Genomic DNA, 23,478 nt, shown 5'->3' on the forward strand with positions numbered 1-23,478 from the left:
TAAGGCATCAAGGTAGGGTTGGGGCTAATGGGGGTCTTAAATTCATGTACACTAATACTAGGAGTATTAGGAACAAGAAGGAAGAGTTTCTGGCCATGGTTGGCACTTCCAGACCACAGGTTATAGGTATTAGTGAAACATGGCTGACTGTAGATGATATAGCTAGTGGGATTGAATGTGATGGGTATAGTGTGTTCAGGAATGACAGAGAGAATAAAATGGGGGGAGGAGTATTGTTGATGATAGCTGATGAGCTCCAGCCAAGGAGAATAGAAGTTGAATTGCAGGATAGAGAAAAGAGCACATTTGAGGCCATTTGGTGTGAGATTGTGGCTAGCAGAACTAAATATACAATTGGGTGCTGCTATAGACCAGGTGATGGAAAAGATGGTGGTGACAGTATGCACAAGCAAATAGAAGAAATGGGTGGAAGGAGGGTGATTATTATGGGAGATTTCAACTATGGTCGCATTGATTGGAGTGAGGAGAGGACACACGGAAGGAAGGAACTGGATTTTATGCGGTTATTAAGGGATAACTATCTGCGACAGCATGTAATTGAAAATACTAGGGGTCAGAGAGTGCTTGACCTAGTAATTACATCTGAGGATTTGGCTGTAACAAATATGACCACATTGCCACCAATCGGTGAGAGTGATCATAGGGTCTTAACTTGGGAGGTGGCTAAAGGTGTAGAATTTTCAATTAAGACAGGGTACATGTGGAATTATCGGGCTGGAAAGTATGACAAGCTTAGGAGTCTGATTGGTTCAGTGCCATGGCATGTACAACTGCAAGGACTTGAAGTTGATAGTGCATGGGAGGTAGTTAAGAAGTGCTTGCATGAAGCAATGGCTGACTGTATACCTAGAGTCCGAATAATAAATCAAGTAGGGGTTAAATGGATGAATAACACCATTAAGCTTGAGTTGCAAAAAAAGAAACAACTATGGAGGGAATTTAAGGAGAAGGGTGACCGGCAGGCACATGAACGGTATAAAGCACAGGCCAGAAGGGTGACGAGTGTGGTAAGAAAAGCAAAAAAGGATTACGAAAGAACATTGGCCATGCAGGCTAAAGAGAATCCTAAACAGTTTTTTAGATATGTAGCAAGTAAAAGGAAAAATGTACATGGCAGATTGATTTTAAAGAATGCCGATGGTAGGGAGGTAACTGAATCAGTTGAGATAGTTGAGTTACTGAGTGAGCACTTTGCAAGTATATATCATCCAGGTGGTGGCATTGCAGAAACAAATAAACCAGTAGATTATACGGGAATTGTGGTTAATGAAGTGGAGGTGAGTAGTCTATTGCATAACCTCAATGTCAATACATCTGTGGGATTGGATGGTATACCAGCTCGTGTTGTACGAGAAGCAGCTAAAGAATTGTCAGTACCCTTGACCATTTTGTTTAATTTGAGTCTCGGGTCTGGGTTAGTCCCGAGCGGGTGGAAAGAGGGGAAAATAGTTCCACTGCATAAAGGTGGTTCCAAGACTGCTGTAGTAAATTACCGACCGATTAACATATCAGGAATCATTGTCAAGGTCTTAGAGAAAATAGTCAAGAGGAAAATACAAGATTGGATAGAAGAAAATGGGATACTGTATCGGGGACAGCATGGTTTTGTGAAGGGTAGGTCATGCCTCAGTAACTTGCTCACGTATTATAACACAGTGACGGCTGAACTGGATAAGGGTAATGGGTTTACGGTGATTCTACTGGACCTTGCCAAGGCCTTTGACAGGATTCCACATGGAATTCTAATCAGTAAATTGCAGCTTATGGGAATGGACATAGGGTTGGTGAGATGGATAGGAGGGTGGTTGACGGAGAGATATCAGAGAGTGGTTTACTCGGGAGTAGAGTCCACAAGACGGCCTGTGACTAGTGGTGTGCCACAAGGATCTGTTCTTGGACCACTGCTGTTTAATTTGTTCATAAATGATATAGGAAATGATCTGCGAGGAACAGTTCATTTGTTTGCGGATGATGCGAAGTTGGGTAGGGCAATAGTGAATGCAGATGACGTCAAAATTTTGCAGGATGATTTGGATAGATTGGAGGTCTGGGCTAAGGAGAATGGATGTCAGTTTAATGTGGCAAAATGTAAGGTTATGCATTTTGGGGTGAAAAGATTGGCGGCAGTTTACTGCATTAGTGGAACCGTGCTCCAGGAAATTAATGAGGCACGAGATTTAGGAGTGTTGGTAGATAAGGAATTGAAATTAGGGGACACATTGCAAAAGTGGCCAAAACAGCTCATCAAATCACTTGGTTGCTGAAGAATACGATGACAAGCAGACACAAGCAGGTTATTGTTCCTCTGTATCGAGCCTTGATAAGACCCCATCTAGACTACTGTGCTCAGATTTGGTCACCTAGGTTTCTTCTTGATGGGGAGGAGGTGGAGAGGATCCAGAGGCGAGTGACCAAGATGATAGCAGGTCTGTGGAATGAACCGTATGAGAACAGGTTGAGGATTTGTGGGTTGCAAAAATTGGTTGATAGGCGGAGGAGGGGAGATATGATTGAGACATTCAAATTACTGAAGGGTTTCTATAAAATTATTTCAGAAGATATTTTTGAGTACAGGGCTGGTTGTGGGAGGACTAGGGGACATCCATGGAAACTGGGCAAAAGTGTGGTTAGTAAAGGTGTTAGAGCTGGGTTCTTTACTTTTAGAGTAGTGAATGAGTGGAATGCGCTCCCTGAGTCTGTGGTGGATGCTGTGACAGTGAATGAGTTTAAGGCGAGGTATGATAGATACTGTATGAATGTCAAATAGTTGTGATGAATATGATTTGGGGCCTCCCTCGATGAGTCCAATGACTCCCTGGAGTTGCCCGTAATAATAGTAATAATACTGCGAAGGTGGTGAAAGTAAAACTTAGAGGATTGCTACAATAATGAGGACAGTGACCTGCAGAGATAAAAGGGTTATCATTCCGTTGTATAAGATTCCTATCAGACCACACTTAGACTATTGTTCACATATTTGGTCCCCAGGATTTGAAGGGGATAAATTAACTGGAAAGGGTACAAAGGCGGATAACAAAGATGGTATCAGGACTGTACAATGTTAGTTTGGTGGATAGAAGAAGAAGAGGTGATACAATTGAGACTTTTAAACTGTTGAAAGGTGGTTACAAGGTTGACACTGGGGAGTTCTTTCGCTTGGTTGAACAGTGGGAAGGAGTGATGACAAGAGGCCATCGCTGGAAGTTACGAAAGGAAACTATGAGCAAGAGGGTGAGGAGTGGTTTCTTTTCATGGAGGGTGGTTGAACCATGGAATGAATTGCCTGATGGAGTGGTGAGAGTGAGAATAGTCAATGAGTTTAAGGAGTGGTATGATAGACTTTGTGTTTCTTGGGGGGGCATCCCCTCGATGAGTCTTGATAGACTTTGTGTTTCTTAGGAAGTACCTCCCACGATGAGTCTTTTGACTCCATGGAGGCCTGGATAATAATAATAATAAATGGGAATCACAGTTGCATGGTTCCAGTCATTTGGTATTCTTCATGTGTTATATAATTTGTTTATTAAAGTAAGAAATCTTTGGTGAATTTATGCACAAGTTCGATTGGGATTTCATCTTCTGGTGATTTTCCATTTTCATTCTTTTAATGCTTCATTTAATTCTTCTGATGTAATACCATTTGGGAGATTATTATCACTTACATTTTCTAAGTCTTTTAGAAAAATAAGTCTTTGAAAGTTTTATATGATTTTTTTAATTTATATATAAAAGAAAAAAGTCAGCAAGGAGAGTTTAGCTAGCTTTTATATTCTTAGCAGTGAAAAGGTTAATAAAATCATATCATACACTGATAACAATGTCACCAAATGGGGAGAGTGGTTTTAATGTGGAATTAAAACTAGCCACTCCTGACATTACAATATTAATGTGGGGAGAGACTAGGCAGGTACATGCTTCATGGAACTAAATAGATGCATGAAATTCTATATACAGGAACTTATGATAAATTAAGGAAAGAGATTGGGGATGTGCCATGGCTAGATCACCTGAAGGGGGAGAAAAATTGACCCAAAATCAGTTACTTGCATCCCTAAGGTTAAAAGGATAAATAAAGTGGGATGAAATGATGAATCATGAAATTATGAAGGAGGTCCTGAAAAAGAGGATGTCATGGAGGAGATATAAAGAATAGGGCATGAGGAATAATAAGGCACAGGCTAGGAAGATGACAAGTGTAGTGAGGAAGAAGAAAATGGCATATGAAAGGAGATTAGCTGAAGCAGTCAAGCAAACTCTAGAGAATTCTATAATTAGGTTGCTAGGAGAAGAAAAGGTAAATACAGAAGACTAACTTTAGTTGAAGATGGAATGTGGTCTCATCTGTTGAAAATGTAGTGGAAATGTTTGATGAGTATTTTGTTAGTATATTATTTTGTTAGTACATTAGTTTATATGGGAATTGTGATGAATGAAGTGGAGGTGAATAGTCTATTACAGAACCTTAATGTGAATACATCTGTGGGATTGGATGGTATACCGGCACGGGTCTTGCATGAAGCGGCTAATGAATTATCAGTGCCCTTGACCATGTTGTTTAATCTGAGTCTCAGGTCTGGTTTAGTCCCGAAGGTGTGGAAAGAGGGGAAAATAGTTTCACTGCATAAAGGAGGATCCAAGACTATGGTTGCAAATTACCGACCGATCAGCATATCAGGAGTCGTTGTCAAGGTCTTGGAGAAAGTAGTCAAGGGAAAAATACAGGAATGGATTGATGAAAATGAGATACTGTACAGAGGACAGCATGGCTTTGTGAAGGGTAGATCATGCCTCAGTAACTTGCTCAAGTTTTATAACAAGGTGACGGCTGAACTGGATAAGGGAAATGGGTTTACAGTGATACTGCTGGACTTGGCAAAGGCGTTTGACAGGATACCACATGGAATTCTAATCCATAAACTACAACATATGGGAATGGATATAGGGTTGGTGAGATGGATAGCTGGGTGGTTGATGGAGAGATATCAAAGAGTAGTTTATTCAGGAGTAGAGTCCAAAAAACGGCCTGTGACTAGTGGTGTGCCACAGGGTTCTGTTCTTGGACCACTGCTGTTTAATCTGTTCATTAACGATATAGGGAAGGGTCTAAGTGGGACAGTTCATTTGTTCGCTGATGATGCAGAGTTGGGTAGGGCGATAGTGAATGCAGAAGATGTCAAAGTCTTGCAAGATGACTTAGATAGATTGGAGTTCTGGACTAAGGAGAATGGATGTCAATTTAATGTGACAAAATGTAAGGTTATGCATTTCAGAGTGAAAAGATTAGCAGCAGTATACCACATTGGTGGAACTGTACTCCAAGAGATTGATGAGGCCAGGGACTTGGGAGTGTTGGTGGATAGGGAGATGAAGTTTAGGGGGCACATTGCGAAAGTAGCTAAATCAGCTCATCAACTCACTTGGTTGTTGAAAAATACCTTGATGAGCAGAGAAAAACAAGTTATTGTACCTCTGTACCGAGCCCTGATAAGACCTCATCTCGACTACTGTGCCCAGATTTGGTCACCTCGGTTCCTTCTTGATGGGGAGGAGGTTGAGAGGATCCAGAGGCGAGTGACTAAGATGATAGCAGGTCTATGGAATGAACCATATGAGAACAGGTTGAAGATTTGTGGGTTGCAGAAACTAGTTGATAGGCGGAAAAGGGGAGACATGATTGAGACATTCAAATTGCTAAAAGGATTCTATAGGATTAATTCAGATGATATTTTTGAGATCAGGACTGGTGGTGGGAGAACTAGGGGACACCCATGGAAGCTGGGCAAGAGCGTGGTTAGCAGGGGTGTTAGAGCTGGGTTCTTTACTTTCAGAGTGGTAAATGAGTGGAATAAGCTGCCAGAGTCTGTTGTGCTATGACAGTGAGCGAGTTCAAGGCAAGGTATGATAGATACTGTGAGAATGTTGAACAGCTGCGTGAACATCATGTTTAGGGCCTCCCTCGATGAGTCTAAGGACTCCTGGAGTAGCCCGTGGTAATAATAATAATAATAATAATATTTCATGTGGGGGGGGGATTAGAAGTAGTACTGAATAACAAGAGGAAGAAGGACGGACAGCTGACAGTTCAAGAATCGGAAATGCTTAGAATATTAAATGACCTTCATATTAATGAGGCTGTGGAAATGGATGGGTATCATCATGTTTTCAAGGGAATGTGCAAAAGAGCTTTAAGTACCCTTGAATTTGTTGTTCAACAAGAGTATGGCAATCGGTAAATATGACTTCTCCATTGCTTCCACCTTAGTATCACCACCTCTGGGTCTAGCTCCCACTGACGAGACCTCAAGAAAGGTCGAAACTGGTCTGGGTAATGGCCCTTCCCTTAATGCACAGCATTATACAGGCCCACAAGGAGATGTGCTTTGCATTATGGGAGATACTAAGACAAGTAGTGATGAAAGCTTGGTCCACCTTTACCACGAGTTGCCTAAGTCCTGAAGATACTTCAGGCACAAACTTTGTTTGCTTACACTTGGGATAAAGGATTAAACTAAATTTATTATATTATACCCAGAAGAGGAGGAGGACAAATAGTGCCATTGCACAAAAAAGAATCCAAGTGAATAGTGTTTAACTATAGGCTAGTGCAAATACAGGGTGTTCGGGATAAATTTGACATATTTATAATTAATTATATTTTTCCGTAAGTTACATGTATTAACACACACTTCTCTTCATTTAAAAGTTTGGACCCTTCTTCATTCATATACAAGATGTCAGAAAGGATGGATAGCTGGAACCCACCTGAATCATGGAAGAGAATAACTTGTATCATGATGATTCGTGCCCGCCATCAAAATAAGGATATTACGACTGCTGCCCAATGCTCCCTGAATACAGTAAAAACAATCAGGCATGAACTAGAGACTTGCAATGGTGACTACGAGGATGTAGCAAGAAGAAAGATCCCTAGCAGACGATCTGATTGCGTTCGTACAGCAGAATTCCTCGCAAATCTGCAGGAACAGGTGTTGAAGAACCCTGGCATTGGAATTCGGGCTTTGTTCGTGGAGTTGCTAACTGTAGTCAAGCCCTGGATAACAAGGGTAGCCAATGGTAGGCCGTATGTATGGCAGCAGGATTCGGCCCCTTGCCACACCTCTGGGAAAAGTCAAAAATGGTTGTCTGAAAATTTCTACGACTTCACCAGTCCAAATGTTTGGCCTCCAAACTCCCCAGACCTTAACCCCATGGATTATTTTGTATGGGGCGCAGTTGAAAAAGACACCAATCGCACTTCCAGTAATACAAAAGCCCAGTTAATGGATAAAATTAAAACAGTTTTTGCGGCCCTTCCCAGGGAGACTGTAGCATCAGCTTGTTCGAGGTTCCGAAGCAGAATTGAAGCTGTGATCGATGCTAATGGTGGTTATTTTGAGTAAATCTTGTTGATAGTATTGTAATTAACTCTGCCTGTAATGTTTTTTTGTCAATTCATTAAATTTAATAGATACAAAGAAGATTTTCTTTTTCCTTACGAAACTGTCAAATTTATCCCGAACACCCTGTATGTGTAGTAGTTTTAAAGAAGCCAGTTAAAGATGGAATACAAACTTGGACTTTTCAGGTTTGCATTCTGTCTCTAACCAAATGAGAATGGAAATCTTTTGAGAAAGCAAGACAGGTTTGTTCAGGGGAATGTTTTGCTTAGTAACTTAGTTACATAAACTCTTAAAATAATTAAGTGAACTTGACAGGTAAAATAAGTTAATGTCAAGTCAATTAGTGCTTGCTGCTTTCATTATTTTTTTCCATGTGAAGTTCAACAGATGAACTTTATACTGAAAAAATGAAACCAGAAGAAATAAAGTAATTGTTTCTAAGTTGTTGTTTTTTTCTTCAGAAGCATTCATTAATATATAGTTAATAAATCTATGGCAATTTACAGTACTGAGCAGGTGACAATTTCATTTGGTGTATGTATAAAAAAAAAGTTTAGGAACCATTGCATTAAAGAATTGATGATAATAAAATCTCATATAATGAATCAGGATGGGGATATCTTTCTAATCAATATCTCAATGACTATTATCAGACTAAATGCATATAATTTCTTTCCTCTGTGGCAATTCATAATCATCGTTGACAACTGATTCTTCCATAGCATGGAAAGTGATAAAGGAATGTTTGAAGAAAGTAATAGCAGACTGCATACTTAGAGTCAGGAGAATAAATCAAGTGGGAGTTAAATGAATGAATACCATCATTAAACTAGAATTACAAAAAAAGAAAAATTTGTGGAAGGAATTCAAAAAGAAAGGTGACTAGTAGGTACATGAGATGTGCAAAGCATATGCCAGAAAGGTGTTGTGTGCTAAGAAAGGCAAAAGCAGAATATGAAAGGAAATTAGCAGCGCAGTCCAAAGATAATCCAAAAGAGTTCTTTCGGTATGTTGCAAGTAAAAGAAATAATGTTTACGGCAAAATGATTTTAATGAATGCCAATGGTAGGGAGGTAACTGAATCAGGCAAAATAGTAGAATTACTAAGTGAACACTTTGCAAGAGTATATCATGCAGGTGGAGTAATGACAGAGATAAAGAATTATACAGAAATTGAGGTAAATGAACTAGAAGTGCATAGCATATTACCGAACCCTGGTGTGAATTCTGCTATGGGATTAGATGGTATACCAGCTCAAGTTTTTGCAAGAAGGCCCAGGGGCAAATGCTGGTCTTGAAATTCAAGCTTGCTCTTGTTATCATTCAGGGAGTGAGAGGTATGATTGAAGTCTGATTAGCAGAATAATGAATTACTGACCATTTAAAACTATATATTTAGAAATTTATGTACATTTATTTTACAAATGATATTCTATCTTTTTCAATTTAGCTACTTGAATACAAATTCTACCCTACGGTTCTTCTTTATGAACTGGTCAATAACATCGTCATAAAAAGTTGCAACACGCACACTTGTAAAGGCTGGCTGAAGCTCACTGGCTAGAGCTACTTTGACTGCATATGGCCTTGTATTTAAGAGGACGTGAAGGGAGCGGAAAAAGATAGAATACAAATGATATTCTATCTTTTTCAATTTAGCTACTTGAATACAAATTCTACCCTACGGTTCTTCTTTATGAACTGGTCAATAACATCGTTGTAAAAAGTTACAACACACACACACACACTTGTAAAGGCTGGCTGAAGCTCACTGGCTAGAGCTACTTTGACTGTATATGGGCTTGTATTTAAGAGGACGTGAAGGGAGCAGAAATGGCTATGCACGCGCATGAAATCACAGTGCTGCAGCGAGGACTTGGAAGCTCCTACAACTGAGCAAGCCAAGGTAGCTTTGACTAGACGAGCAAGCATCGGCCTCCGATACAACACAAAGCTCGATTATTGCTGCACAAGCTTAAGACGTCTTCTGTCTACAAAAATAAAAGCCTAAATGGAATGCTTATAAATGCATGCATTTATTAACAAATAAATATTACTTCTTTCTCAAGTAATGAGCTTGCACAGCAAGCATGGAGAATTCGCCCCTGAGAAGGTACTAGGGAATTGGCAGTGCCTTTGGTTAATATTTAAGAACTATTTAGTAGAAGCAATGTCTAAACGTATTCCAAAGGTCAGAAGGCTAAATAACGTAGGTGTGAAATGAATGAATGAAAAGATTAAGCATGATACAGAGAAAAAAGGCATTATGGAGGCAACATAAGAGGAGTGATAATAATCAGTTCCATGAGGAATAAAATGAATAGGCAAGGAGGATGACTTGCTGGTAAGAGTAGCAAAAGTTCAGTATGAGCAGTTGTTAGCTAATGAAGCAAAAAATAAAAAATAAATAAATAAAATAAAATAAAAATAAAAAATCCTAAGGAGTTATTTTGATATGTAGCCAGCAAAAAAAAGAATGACTATGGTAGAATGGCATTGATTGTAGAAAATTGCATAAGGACAACTGCTGAAGAGGATATAGTTGAGATATTTAATGAGTAGTTCATAAAGGTCTTTCATCTTTGTGAATGTGACATCATGGAGAGTTTGAGAGCAATGGATGATGAGGAGGGACTGACCATGAGTGACGAAGAGGTATAGGGGTTATTAAGCAAACCTGATATTAATAAGGCTGTGGGACTTGATGATATATCACTGCATATTTTGAAGGAATGTGCCAAGCAGTTGATATCTGCTTTGACATATTTGTTCAATATGAGTCTTATACTGGGTCAAGTTCCAAAGGAGTGGAAGGAAGGCAAGATTGTACAGCATCATAAAGGATGTGACAGAATTCAAACATCAAATTATAAGCCAATCTGTTTGTCAGGTATTGTGGTTAAAGTGTTGGAGAGGTTGATGAAAATCAGGATCCAGAATTGGGTTGACAACAATGGTGTTATCTGTAGAAGGACAGCACAAATTTGCTTAAGGGAGGTCATGTTTTAGTAATCTACTTACTTATTACAATAAGGTGACAGCAGCAGCATTGGATGTGGGAGATGGATACAAAGTAGTATACTTAGACATTGCAAAAGCTTTTGATAGATTACTGCATGATAAACTGAATGGCAAACTAGAGTGGATGGTGTTGGATATTAGACTAGTGCATTGGATTGGAGATTAGCTGTCTGATAGGTATCAACAAGTTGTGTATGGGGAGCAATATCCCAGAAAAGGAAAGTCACTAGCAGTGTGCCTCAGGGGTCTGTTTTAGGACTATTGCTATTTAAACTGCATGTTAACGATATTAGAGAAGATTTGAATGGGGATAAGTGATAAGTGATGTGGAAGAATGGGAGAGTAAGACAGGAGAGATTGAAGAGATGGTTGTGAATGAAGAAGTGAGTAGCATGAATATAGAGAATGAGAGAACAGATGTGCAAGAGAGACAGGGAAACAGGGAGGCTCAGAGTGGACAGGGGAACACAGCATGAGAAAGGTAGATGCTCCAAGAGGATATTATTATTATTATTACATCACACTTCCAGGGAGACCAAAGACTAATCGAGGGAGGGCATCTACTCTACAACTCTTTGTCTCACTACTCCACCAACCTTCATTATCTAACACCAATGCCATCTACCACCGACTACCACCACTTGCACTTTCACAGACAATCATAACATCCATGCCCACGGCGGGATTTGAACCCGCAGCCTTTTGGCTGGAGAGCGGATACACTAACCACTCGGCCAACTAGGCTGGCATATGAATGCATGTGTAGACAAAAAAGGGAAGGGGATGACAAGGGATCAAGGGAAAAACAGTTGGATCTGAAGAAGGTTTGAAGATGAATAAGGAGAAAAAGAAATGGCTCGAGTTAAGCATGAAGAAGTCGCATCAAATAAGTGGTGTGGGTGGAACTAGCTGTAGATCCGGGAATAAGCTGCTATGTATGTATGCAAATGCTAGAAATGTAAGAAACAAGGCAAATGAAATGGTTGCATTAATTGAGTTTGTTCACCCAAAATTGTTGGAATAAGTGAGACATGGTTGGATGAGGACGACATCCTGAAAGGGTATTATGTGTTTTGTGAGGATAGAAAGGGTAAAAAGGGAAGGTGAGTGCTATAGAGAAAGAGTTACGTCCATACAAAGTAGAGATGCAAGAGGGAAATAGTTCCAGTGGTTTTGAGGCAGCATGATGTGAGATAAAGGTAAACAGAATGAAATACTTAGTTGGATGTTGTTATAGACCTGGTAATGTGGCTGGTGGTGACTATGAAATGTATAATCAAATCAGCCAAGAAAATAAGAAAAGGGTTGTTATTATTATGGGTTATTTTAACTATGGCTGGGATGATGAGATAGCAACTGGCAATATAGACTGGGATGATGAGATAGCAACTGGAAGTAAAGAAAATGAGTTTCTTGAGTTTTTTTTGAGGAACAATTACTTCAGACAGTATATAAGAGAGGGCACATGAGGATTGAGGATCTTGGATTTGATCATCTCATCAGAGGATGTAATTAAAAATGAGGTGTCAAAATCACCCGCCACTTGGTGAGAGTGACCATGAAATAATTACCTAAGTGGTTGTCAGCAGTGTGAGGACCACTGTGAGAAAAGGGTATATGTGGAACTACAAGGCTGGTGATTATGAAGAGCTCTGGAGAGAGTTTGCAGGTGTAGCAGAGAATGAAGAGTTAGCTGGAAAAGAGATCAACGCAACTTGGAGGATATTCAAGCACTGTCTAGTAGAAGCAATGTCTAAATGTATTCCAAGGGTCAGAAGGTTAAATAAGGTAAGTGTGAAATGGATGAATGGAGAGATTAAGCATAATGCCCTTTTTCTCTGTAATAAGTGGTTATGTGTAATATGTAATAAGTGGTTATTACCACTTGTCTTATGGAGACAGCATAAGACAAGTGGTAATAACCAATTCCATGAAGATTACAAAGACCAGGCAAGGAGGGTGACTTGGTTAGTAAGGGTAGCAAAAGTAAAATATGAGCAGCAGTTAGCTAATGAAGCCAAAAAGAATCCTAGGTTCTTTTGATATCTAGCCAGCAAAAAAAGAATGATTATGTAAAGATGACACTGATTGAAGAAAATGGTATTGGATGCATAAGGACAACTACTGCAGAAGATATAGTGGAGATACTTAATGAGCAGTTCATAAAGGTCTTTCATTCTTGTGAATGTGGCATCATGGAGAGATTGAGAGCAGTTGATGATGGGGAGGAGAGACTGATTGTAAGTGAGCAATAGGTGTATTGGGAATTGAGCAAACTTGATGTTAATAAGGCTGTGGAACTTGATAATATATCACCACATATTCTGAAGGAATGTGCCAGGGAGTTGACATCTGCCTTGACATATTTTTTTTAATATGAGTCTTGCACTGGGTCAAGTTCCAAAGAAGTGGAAGGAGGGCAAGATTGTGCCACTTCGTAAGGGAGGTGATAGAACTTGGCATCAAATTATAGGCCTATCTGTGTGTCAGATGTTGTGGTTAAGTTGTTGGAGAAGCTGGTGAGAAAAAAAATCCAGAAGTGGATTGACAACAATGGCTTTATCTTTGATGGACAAAATGGATTTGCTAAAGGGAGTTCATGTTTTAGTAATTTACTTATTACAATAAGGTGATGGCTTCCTTGACCAGAGGAAAGGGATATACAGTAGTATAGAACACTTAGATTTCGCTAAGGCTTTTGATAGATTACAGCATGATAAGTTGATGGTCAAACTAGAGCGGATGGGGTTGGATATTAGATTAGTGCATTGGATGGATACTGACTATCTGATAGGTATCAAAAAGTTGCATATTGGGAAGAGATATCCAGGAAAAGGAAAGTTATTAGTGGTGTGCCTCAGGGGTCTGTTTTAGGGCCATTGCTGTTTAACTTGTATATTAATGATATGAAGATTTGGATGGAGATATTCAGTTGTTTTGCAGAAGATACAAAGTTGGGACGAACTATGAATAGTAGAGAAGATGTTGTCACCTTGCAAGAAGACTTGAATAAATTGAGTGAATGGGAATGAGAATGGGGATGTAAGTTCAATGTTGCAAAATGTAAGGTTTTAAAATTTTCGAAACAAAGACGGGATGTAGAATTTATGCTTGATGGGGATATATTGTTGGAAATGGAGGAAATAAGGGATCTTGGGGGGATAGTGGATAAGGATCTGAAATTCAGGGGACACATTGCCAAAATTGTGAGGCAACACAAAGAATTCTGGGAATGATGCAGAGGACACTGATTTGTAGAAGTAAGGAGATTCTTGTTCCATTGTATAAGGCTTTGATTAGGCTACACATGGACCTGTGCACAAGTTTAGTCACCTGGTTTTCAAAAAGGATGAAGAGATGTCGAAAGGGTCCAGAGACAACTTACTAAGTAGTTTCTGATCTCTGGAATGTCAAATATGAGGAAAGGTTGAGAAGATGCAATTTACAGTCTAGTACAGAGCTTTCCAAACTGTGTGTCGTGACACATTAGTGTGTCAGCTGCAGTTTGAAGGTGTGTCACGCGAACATAAAGAAAGTGTTAAACAGAATAATCACTGAAAATTTCCACAGCGGAATCCATTTCTCGAAGTACTGGTATGACTTTTAGTTAGCGCCATCAAAATTATATATACAAAAACTATCTTTTAATTATTTTTAACCTTTAAGAATATTTCAAGATAACTAATATTTAAGGAATTGACAGCGTATACTAGAAATATAAATTAAATAAACTTTAATATATACTTTCCGATATTTCGGCAAACATCACGTTGCCATCTTCTTGGGAACTTACTACAAAGACACGTGCACACAAGTACTAATAACAGCAAATGAGACTGAAGCTAGGAAGCTAACGTTTTCCTAAAGTCCTGATGGTGCCCCCTGGCGGGCTATATTGGTAGTTCTTGGCCTTTGGGCTGAAGTTCTTCTGATTAAAGTTTCCCAAATTTGGGGCAGTCTCATGCATCCAAATTTGTTGAGGTTTGACATGTTCCTAAGGGCCGAGGCTGATTCCATGAATAGCCTTTCATACTTGAACTTGCTGCGGTGTATTACTGTGGCTTTCTTCCATCTTATTCTGTGGCAAGTATCCAGAGCATGGTCTGCAAGCCCAGAGTGGCTGTACTGGTGAAATCGGATGTAATCCTTGTGTTCTGAGATTCTGATATTTGCTGTCCTGCCTGTTTGGCCAAAGTAGGACAATTTACAGCTGCAAGGGACCTGGTATACACCAGGTAGGTCTAGGGGAAGTGGTTGGTCTTTAGTGGAGCAGATAAGGGATGCCAGTTTTCTATGTGGTCTGTAACAAGTTCAGTGGTTAGGGCTTGATCAGGCCCTAACCACTGAACTAAATCACATCCGTGACACTTTCTCACCCAATGGCTACCCCCTCCAAAAAATCCAAAAAATACTTAACCCAGTTATCCACAACCCCCCTCCCTTTCACAAAAAAAGATTACTCTAAATCCATCACCATTCCCTACATCCGAGGCACCTCGGAAAAAATCAATAAAATCTTAAAAAACATGACTTGACCACTTGTTACAGACCACATAGAAAACTGGCATCCCTTATCCGCTCCACTAAAGACCAACCACTTCCCCTAGACCTACCTGGTGTATACCAGGTCCCTTGCAGCTGTAAATTGTCCTACTTTGGCCAAACAAGCAGGACAGCAAATATCAGAATCTCAGAACACAAGGATTACATCCGATTTCACCAGTACAGCCACTCTGGGCTTGCAGACCACGCTCTGGATTCTCGCCACAGAATAAGATGGAAGAAAGCCACAGTAATACACCGCAGCAAGTTCAAGTATGAAAGGCTATTCATGGAATCAGCCTCGGCCCTTAGGAACATGTCAAACCTCAACAAATTTGGATGCATGAGACTGCCCCAAATTTGGGAAACTTTTATCAGAAGAACTTCAGCCCAAAGGCCAAGAACTACCAATATAGCCCGCCAGGGGGCACCATCAGGACTTTAGGAAAACATTAGCTTCCTAGCTTCAGTCTCATTTGCTGTTATTAGTCTTTGTAGTAAGTTCCCAAGAAGATGGCAACGTGACGTTTGCCGAAATATAGGAAAGTAATATTAAAGTTTATTTAATTTATATTTCTAGTATACGCTGTCAATTCCTTAAATATTAGTTATCATGTTTAACCAGCGTATAAGCCTCTCAACAAGAATTAAGAATATTTCATATCAATATATTTCGATAAATAATGGAGAATAAATTCAGCGGAATTCATCCCTGTGGTTTTATCAAGTAGTAGTCGCTCGGTTTTATTATTGTTCAACCAATAAAAATAAAGCGCACCACTTATTCATACAAATGAAGTCACTGCTAGAGGGATTCGTAGTGTGTAGTGTTCGTGAAAGCTCCAGATAAGATAAGCATTATTTTCAGTTATTGTTGATAAATTTACTTTAATATTGCGTAGTTTTGTTTGCCTTGCATATCTTAGTGCGTCTGTTTGTGTGTTTTTGGTGTTTATAATTTGATAAAATAAGTTACAAGTAAATATGGCTCCAGTACGAAGGAAAATGGCAGCTAGTAATGATGGTTTGCCATCTTCTTTCAAGAACGGTAATGTAAAGGAGATGATTCAGTGTACTATCTGCGAAATGTACACTTTGCGGAGTTTGGTCAGAGTGTGGTTAGATGATAATAAAGGAGTGAATGTGTGTAGAAAATGTAGGGAGAATGAGGAATTGAAGTGTATTTCGGATCGTGAGTGTGATATTTTTGTCAAACTTCAGAATGAGGAAAATAGGGATATGACAAGAACCAGCGAGGTTGTACCAGAGAATTGTGAGAGTGTGAATGTAGAAAGTGTGAATGATAGTATTAATGGTTTTAAAGAGAATAAAAAAGATGAGAATAGATGCAATGAGTGAGATCGCATTGTTGAATGGTGCGATACAAAGGGCAAAACAGCAGCTAGAGTGTATGAGCAAAAATCGACTGAATGACCCAACCAATAATAAAAAGTATGACAGGAAAAATAGGCGTATGAGTGTGAACATGAACAAAATGAAGGATAGAGTGCTGTATGGAGACTCGTTAGTACGAGGTGTCTTAGTAGAGGATTTGACAAAATCGTACCAACCTGGTGCGACCATAAAGGATGTAACTGCATCTATTAGAGAGCAAAAGGAAAGGGTGAAAGAAATGATTGTTGTGGCAGGTACGAATGATTTGAAAGGAGATAAAATGGAAATGATAGAAGACCTGAATGAATTGTTTGAGGTAGCAAAAGAAAAGAGTGAGAGAGTTAGAATGACTAGTCTTTTGCCACAGTATGACAGTGAAATGTTTAAAAGGAAGGCCATAATTGCGAATGACTTTATGCGTGGGTTATGTATGACGAGTGGTATGGAATTTGTGGATGTGTGGAGTGAGTTCGATGGGCAAAAGGATCTATATAAGATGGATGGCTTGCATTTGAATGGTTATGGTGTAAGGAGACTTGTTTTGCTATAGTTTTGCTAAATGTAATGGATGTGCAAATTCAGGGAAACTAGATTTATTAAGGGGGGGGGGGTAGATATACAGTCATTAGGGAGGCAGTTGAATGTATGAATGGATATAATATGCCCAAATGAATAAGGACAACAAATCAGAGTGGGATAGTTAACATAAAGCATCAAGGTAGGGTTGGGGCTAATGGGGGTCTTAAATTCATGTACACTAATGCTAGGAGTATTAGGAACAAGAAGGAAGAGATTTTGGCCATGGTTGGCACTTCCAGACCACAGGTTATTGGTACTAGTGAATCATGGCTGACTGTAGATGATATAGCTAGTGGGATTGAATGTGATGGGTATAGTGTGTTCAGGAATAACAGGGAGAATAAAATGGGGGGGGGGTATTGTTGATGATAGCTGATGAGCTACAGCCAAGGAGAATAGAAGTTGAATTGCAGGATAGAGAAAAGAGCACATTTGAGGCCATTTGGTGTGAGATTGTGGCTAACAGAACTAAATATACAATAGGTGCTGCTATAGACCAGGTGATGGAAAAGATGGTGGTGACAGTATGCACAAGCAAATAGAATTAAAATACTAGGGGTCAGAGAGTGCTTGACCTAGTAAATTACATCTGAGGATTTGGCTGTAACAAATATGACCACCTTGCCACCAATTGGTGAGAGTGATCATAGGGTCTTGACTTGGGAGGTGGCTAAAGGTGTGGAATTTTCAATTAAGACAGGGCAAATGTGGAATTATCGGGCTGGAAAGTATGACAAGCTTAGGAGTTTGATTGGTTCAGTGCCATGGCATGTACAACTGCAAGGACTAGAAGTTGATAGTGCATGGGAGGCAGTTAAGAAGTGTTCGCATGAAGCAATGGCTGACTGTATACCTAGAGTCTGAATAATAAATCAAGTAGGGGTTAAATGGATGAATAACACCATTAAGTTTGAGCTGCAAAAAAAGAAACAACTAAGGAGGGAATTTAAGGAGAAGGGTGACCGGCAGGCACATGAACGGTATAAAGCACAGGCCAGAAGGGTGACGAGTGTGGTAAGAAAAGCAAAAAAGGATTACGAAAGAACATTGGCCATGCAGGCTAAAGAGAATCCTAAACAGTTTTTTAGATATGTAGCAAGTAAAAGGAAAAATGGACATGGCAGAATAATTTTAAAGAATGCCGATGGTAGGGAGGTAACTGAATCAGTTGATATAGTTGAGTTACTGAGTGAGCACTTTGCAAGTATATATCATCCAGGTGGTGGCATTGCAGAAACAAATAAACCAGTAGATTATACGAGAATTGTGGTGAATGAAGTGGAGGTGAGTAGTCTATTGCATAACCTCAATGTCAATACATCCGTGGGATTGGATGGTATACCGGCTCGTTTCATACGAGAAGCAGCTAAAGAATTGTCAGTACCCTTGACCATTTTATTTAATTTGAGTCTCGGGTCTGGGTTAGTCCTGAGGGGGGGGGGTGGAAAGAGGGGAAAATAGTTCCACTGCAAAAAGGTGGTTCCAAGACTGCTGTTGTAAATTACCGACCGATTAGCATATCAAGAATCATTGTCAAGGTCTTAGAGAAATTAGTCAAGAAAAGAATACAGGATTGGATAGATGAAAATGGGATATTGTATGGGGGACAACATGGTTTTGTGAAGGGTAGATCATGCCTCAGTAACTTGCTCATGTTTTATAACACAGTGACGGCTGAACTGGATGGGGGTAATGGGTTTACAGTGATACTACTGGACCTTGCCAAGGGCTTTGACAGGATACCACATGGAACCCTAATCAGTAAACTGGAGCAGATGGGGATAGATATAGGGTTGGTGAGATGGATAGGAGGGTGGTTGAAGGAGAGATACCAGAGAGTGGTTTATGCAGGAGTGGAGTCTAAAAGACGGCTTGTGACTAGTGGTGTGCTGCAGGGCTCTGTTCTTGGACCACTGCTTTTCAATTTGTTCATCAATGATATAGGAAAGGATTTGAGAGGAAGTTTTCACTTGTTTGCTGACGATGATGCAAAGTTGGGTAGAGCAATCGTGAGTGCACAGGATGTCAAAATTTTACAGGATGATTTGGATAGTTTGGAGGACAGGACTGGGTTAGGAAAAATGGATGTCAATTTAATGTGGCAAAGTGTAAGATTATGCACTTTGGGGTGAAAAGAATAGCAGCAGTATATCGCATTGGTGGAACCGTACTCCAGGAGATTGATGAGGACAGGGATTTGGGAGTGTTGGTGGATAGGGAATTGAAGTTTAGGGGACACATTGCAAAAGTGACTAAATCAGCTCATCAAATCACTTGGGTTCTGAAAAATACTTTAACATGCAGAGACAAACAAGTTGTTGTTCCTCTGTATTGAGCCTTGATATGACCCCATCTGGACCACTGTGACAAGTTATGGGCACCAGGGTTTCTTCGTGATGGGGAGGAGGTGGAGACGATCCAGAGACGAGTGACCAAGATGATAGAAGGTCTGTGGAATGAACCTTATGAGAATAGGTTGAAGATTTGTGGGTTGCAGAAATTGGACGATATGCGAAGGAGGGGTGATATGATTGAGACATTCAAATTACTGAAGGGGTTTCTATAAGATTGATCCAGAAGATATTTTTGAAAATATGACTGGTGGTGGGAGGACTAGGGGCCATGCATGGAAGTTGAGCAAGAGCGTGGTTGACAAGGGAGTTAGAGGTGGGTTTTTTACTTGGAGAGGAGTGAATGAGTGGAATAAGCTTCCAGAGTCTGTTGTGGGTGCTACGACCGTGAATGAGTTCAAGGCAAGGTATGATAGATACTGCGTCAATGTCGAATAGTCGTTCTTGACATGATGTTAGGGCCTCCCTCGATGAGTCTGTCGACTCCTTGGAGTTGCCCGGAACAATAATAACAATAATAACAAATGTTATTATTGATGTTTATTCTAACTGCAACGTGAATAAATGAAGAGCTGGTGCTTTTATTTTATGTTTAGTTATTATTAAAGCTTTACAATAAATTCGCACAGTTTTACATAATATAATTGTAAAAGCATATACTTAAACTACATCCAATCTGGCCACGTGATCCATGAGAGGCACATCAGACTGAATTACTGTGCCGCGAAATTATGTTTGTCTAAAAAGTGTGTCACCAACATTAAAAGTTTGGAAAGCACTGGTCTAGTGGATAGGAGGAAGAAAAGAGATATGATAGAGACCTACAAGTTAGTAAGGGGTTGTTATAGGATCAGTGTTGGAGAGGTTTGACAGCAAAGATCAGGGGGGAACCAGAGGACAACCCTGAAAGATGTATAAGGAGGGTGTGAGCAAGGGAATGAGAAGCACGTTTCTTCAATGCAGAGTTTGAATTATTGGAATGCCTTGCCTGAGAATGTGGTGTCTGCAGAGAATTTGAAAATTTGAGTGTGTGTTTAAGGTGCAATATGACAAAAGGACCTCCTAGATGAGTTTTGGACTCTGTGGGGGTCTTGGAATAATAATAATAATAATAATAATATATCTCAAAACTGGATTCCCTGCTGGGATGGAAGTGGCATGAAAAGCATGCTAGAACTCTTTTTTTTTAAAGTTCATAGAAGAAAATAGAATGAAAATTTAAATAATTATTTAAGCATGCAGGCTGCAGGTATTATTAATTTTTTTAAGTCAGTCCCATCCACAAATGGTTGAAAACCTATACTACATGAGTACCATGTGCCTTGGGTACATTATGGGCTATATAATTTGGAAACCATGCTCTAGAAGTGGAACTTGTTGAAGCCACTTCAGGTCTCCAATAGACAGATATGGTGATCTCAGGTGGCATGCACACACACATATATATCTTTACATGAGAAATGATTTCCATTGGCAATAAAAATCATCTACCACCTAAAGAAATTCACAAACATAAATAAAAGATTGTGGGACTTAAATCCACAGGACATTTGTTGGAAAATGGATATTATTAACAGCACCCTCTTGAGAGTTAAAGACAAGAATATGATATCCACTTGGCCAAGGTGGGTAATTACAATATGTATTATACTTAGTTGTGAAGTATATTAAATGCTTTGACTGCCATTTTTTTATAGATAGCTGCGGGAATGCAATTCAGAATATTCATGCCTTAAAAGTATGTTAATTATGGCACTTTCAAAACACTGTAAATTATATAAAATTTTGCTGTTTTGGATATGATTTGACCAGTAGTGCACTCAGGATTTAATCTTTGAGAGGGGGGGGGAGTTGAGTAGATGATTTGAGAATGCATACAACCTATGACTGAGCATCTTCAATGATCGCTAATTCATAAGTAGTATAGAAATAGAAGACACGACACAACATAAATAAAAAAAAAAAAACATTAATTTTAATTAGGAAAAGATTTTTGGAAATTTTTCTAGTCTTTTTTTCCTTTTTCTTTGAGGAGCCAGGGGCCCCACTCCTCTGGGTGTGCCACTGGATTTGACTGTCCTAATACCTGAAGATGCCTAATCTTTTAATATATCCAAATTTCATACTACTGCATTAATTCCACATGATAGAGGGAGCGCTCTATCCGCTTCCCTCCTCCAATTCAACTGTAAAATTAATTCGCTATTACCGAATCATGGATGAATACACAAGTGATGTAGTGATGAAATTTCTTTTACATTCATTACAATAATTTTATTAAATCGTTAATATATTTATTCGGTCGCCCCCGTTGTTGCTTAGGGTCTGAAACTTTGCATTTTAAAACAAAAAGTACATTCAAACTGGTAATTACGCTTCATATACAGTGCTTTAAAAATATGAAATATATTTTAAATACAAACTAACAAATATTCACATACCTCAGGATGCTTTTTTAGAGCTCTAAGATTGAAACCGAATGATTTTACATCATCGTGTTGTACCCTTAAAAGCTTGCTTAACAACATGATCCTTGAACTTTGTAATAGAAATCTGTAATGCTATACATAAGTATAAAATTGTACACATTATTATTATTATTACTACATGCACAAAAAAAAAGGGGAAAAAAGTCAGATATCAAGATTTTTTCGATCATACCTGAAAGAATCAAAGCGGCAATTCATTCATTTATTTTTAATTATCTTGACTGATTTTATATTTCACTTTTGGAAGAAGTTTAGTCTGTTAATTAGTATGACTGGTTTCACAGGTATCTTACATCCATCCAGCAAAGCTGCAGTATGTACAAGTCTGACGCAATATCGAAAATTCTGGAATAACGTGGTTGCTATGACACTCGCGACGCTACTTCGACTATCATCGGCAAAGATCGTCTGCAACTATTGTCTTGTGCAGTTATTATTATTAAATGATTAAAATTAAATGATTAAAAACAACAAACTAGATGTGTAAAATAATAATACACATCTAGTTTGTTTTTTAATCATTTAATTTGCTTAAAATTTTCTGACGTTACTTAGCTAGGATTATCAAGTCGGAGATATAAAATTTTGTTTCCTATTCATAATTCCTTATAATTATTATGACTGAAATAGCAGATCCGGATTTCAGTTATAGGATACAGAAAATACGCATTGGTTTTCTCATTACGAAATACTAGTACTTCTCAATTGGGAAATACTAATTTAATTTTTTGGTAATATAATTACTTCAAATTTTACTCCAAGAGATTGATGAGGCTAAGGACTTGGGGATGTTAGTGGATAGAGAGTTGAAATTCAGAGGGAATATTGCTAAGGTGTCCAAGATAGCTCATAGGATTTCTTGGTTATTGAAGAACACACTAACATATAGAGATAAATAATTTATTATTCCTTTTTATAAGGCGTTGATACGTCCACATCTGGATTACTGTGCTCAGGTCTGGTTGCCTGGATTCCTTGGAGATGAAGAAGTAGTAGAAAAGATTCAGAGGCGAATTACCAAGTTAGTGAGTGGTGTAAGGAATGCTCCCTACATTGATAGATTGAGAGTTTATGGATTACAGAGGTTGGTTGGTAGGCGGAGAAGTGGGGATATGAAGAATTATTTAAGTTACAAAAATGTTTTATAACATTGATGCAGGGGAAATATTTCAGTAGTGGGATAATGGTGGAAGAAAAACAGGTCATTCCGGAAATTAAGGAAGAGTATGCTTAACGAGGGTGTGAAGACTAGATTTTTCACTCGAACGGTGGTGACTGAATGGAATGCGTTGCCTGACTAAATTGTGAATTCTTCATCTATCAATGAGTTCAAGAAGAGGTACGATAGATATTGTGTGGATAGTTTGTCTCTTGCGATGAGTCTTCTGGCTCCATGAAGATGTCTTTATAATAATAATAATAATAATAATAATAATAAATTTAAAAACATCGATTAATTTATTTTTTTATTTAACGGAAAATTCACATTATTTTGCTCTGATTTTCTGAAGGAGTGATAACTTCTGTTGTTACTGCTCAAGTAAATCTATGGAGCCACGTACAAAGGTAAGCTAGTTTAAATAACATTTATTTACTTTATTTTATTTTTTTTGTTGCCAGCATAATTAGGGGTGACCATACATCCCATTTGTTGTGTGTGTTTTTTCGGTCAATTATTTT

The 23,478-nt window shown here is 38.9% G+C and overlaps 1 protein-coding gene across 1 annotated transcript in view; it reads right to left on the bottom strand.

Annotated features, from left to right (window-relative positions):
• Positions 1–22,207, bottom strand: part of LOC150098838 (cytochrome c oxidase associated subunit FA4L3-like) — a 72,493-nt gene extending 50,286 nt beyond the window's left edge. The window contains exons 1-2 of the mRNA XM_090405674.1: positions 21,971–22,207; positions 21,751–21,870 (exon numbers count right to left, since the gene is read on the bottom strand). Coding sequence (XP_090261800.1) covers positions 21,751–21,837 — 87 coding nt within the window. The 5' untranslated portion in view covers positions 21,838–21,870; positions 21,971–22,207. The remainder of the gene's footprint in view (positions 1–21,750; positions 21,871–21,970) is intronic.
• Between the last annotated feature and the right edge of the window lie 1,271 nt (positions 22,208–23,478).

This window comes from Typopeltis vanoorti, chromosome 15 (genome assembly GCF_054136105.1).
Source record: "Typopeltis vanoorti isolate ZY-2024b chromosome 15, IOZ_Tvanoo_1.0, whole genome shotgun sequence".
Taxonomy (NCBI): domain Eukaryota; kingdom Metazoa; phylum Arthropoda; class Arachnida; order Uropygi; family Thelyphonidae; genus Typopeltis; species Typopeltis vanoorti.